Source organism: Volvox carteri, assembly GCF_000143455.1.
Source record: "Volvox carteri f. nagariensis unplaced genomic scaffold VOLCAscaffold_44, whole genome shotgun sequence".
NCBI lineage: Eukaryota > Viridiplantae > Chlorophyta > Chlorophyceae > Chlamydomonadales > Volvocaceae > Volvox > Volvox carteri.
Window position 1 is genome coordinate 809,731 of NW_003307587.1, and position 1,434 is coordinate 811,164.

At 64.3% G+C, this 1,434-nt stretch overlaps 1 protein-coding gene across 1 annotated transcript in view; it reads right to left on the reverse strand.

The window, feature by feature from the left end:
- The window catches only part of VOLCADRAFT_95512 (uncharacterized protein), a gene marked incomplete at both ends in the record, with an annotated part of 5,689 nt that extends 4,428 nt beyond the window's left edge, over nt 1-1,261 (reverse strand). Inside the window, 4 exons of the mRNA XM_002954647.1 lie at nt 141-325; nt 531-654; nt 1,064-1,165; nt 1,250-1,261. Coding sequence (XP_002954693.1) covers nt 141-325; nt 531-654; nt 1,064-1,165; nt 1,250-1,261 — 423 coding nt within the window. The remainder of the gene's footprint in view (nt 1-140; nt 326-530; nt 655-1,063; nt 1,166-1,249) is intronic.
- Nucleotides 1,262-1,434: the final 173 nt, after the last annotated feature.

Below are 1,434 nucleotides of genomic sequence, written 5' to 3' on the forward strand. Positions count from 1 at the left end.
GCAGCCCGCTATACATACATATCACCACACACACGTCCTCCTTCACACATACCCGGACTCCCTAGCACCCACCTCCCCTCCTTTGCTCTCCTCCCCTGAAACTCCCCACACCCACCCCCCAGGGGCCCCCAAATCCCCACCTTTTGTGCCAGCTCATGGCAGTCGATGCACAGCAGCACAACATCGTGTGAGCGGTGGCTCTTGAGGGCGGAGGGCATGTGGCGGCGGTAGCAGGCGGGGAGCACCCGGTAGCGCAGGTAGTGGCTGCTACAGCCGCAACCCACACAGCGATTGGACTTGGATTGCGTATAGAAGTCGTCGGTGCCTGTGGCGGGTGGTGGGTGGGTGATAAGTGCGTAGGGGGGCACGGCGGGCGATGGGTGCAGAGGAGGAGCTGGCAGCACAGGGTTTGCAGTGCGCGGCTCCATCGGTAAGGCTTAAAGGATCTCTCCACCTCTTCGTGAATGAAAAGGCGCCAGGGCCACATTCCTGTACCTCACCCCCCACCTCCCACCTCCCTCACCCCCCACCTCCCTCACCCTCTCTCACGCCTTCCCGCCCCGTGGCCCGGTGACCCCCCAATTGCTCACCCAGTTTCTGGTCGGTATTCTGGTGCTCGAACAGCAACTGGATGGTGGGGGGGTCCTCACACACCTGTGGGGCCCCGGGGGGAATGTGGAGAGGGGGGTTGGGGGGAGGCACTTGACAAGACGTGTATTTAGCTTCGGAGGGCAATACACCGGAGTGGGGGGGAGGTACGCGGCTGCGACCCACCAGCATATGAACCCAACCTAACCACCTCACCTCACCCTCACCTCACCCTCCGTGTGGGTCATTCCCCCCCCCTACTGACGCGTCCATTCCCCCCCAGCCCCCTCGCCGGCCCCTCGCTCTCGCCGCTGCTGCGACAACGAGGAGGAGGAGGACGAGGAGGACGACGACGGATAACGATACCAACCGCCGGCGAATGAGAGCACACACGGCGGCACAGCCCTGCAGCCGTAACCTCCTCACACATCACTCCCAGCCGGCCGCTCCCCCCTCCCTCTCCCCGCGTACCCACCTGCACTGCCAGCCCTTTATTCAAGTACCACCTCAGCTTCCGGGAGTCACAGAAGCAAAGCAACTGCCCCTCGTGACTCAGCATGCGGCAGTTCTGATACACCTGTAGCAGGGGCGGGAGAGAGGGTGCGGGAGAAGGGGGGCGAGGAGGTAGGGAGGAAGGCGAAATCACCACACACTCACTCACCCACCCACCCATCCACACACTCACTCACCCACCCACCCATCCACCTGCGTCTTGGCGCTAAACTTCTCAATCAGCCAGCTCCGACGCTCCCGAGCAGCGGCCGGGTCGTGGCGGGTACGGCGACCAGCGGCTCCGGCCGCGGCGAGGTCGCCCGGCTGGTGTACGGCTCTCGACCCCGCCTCCAC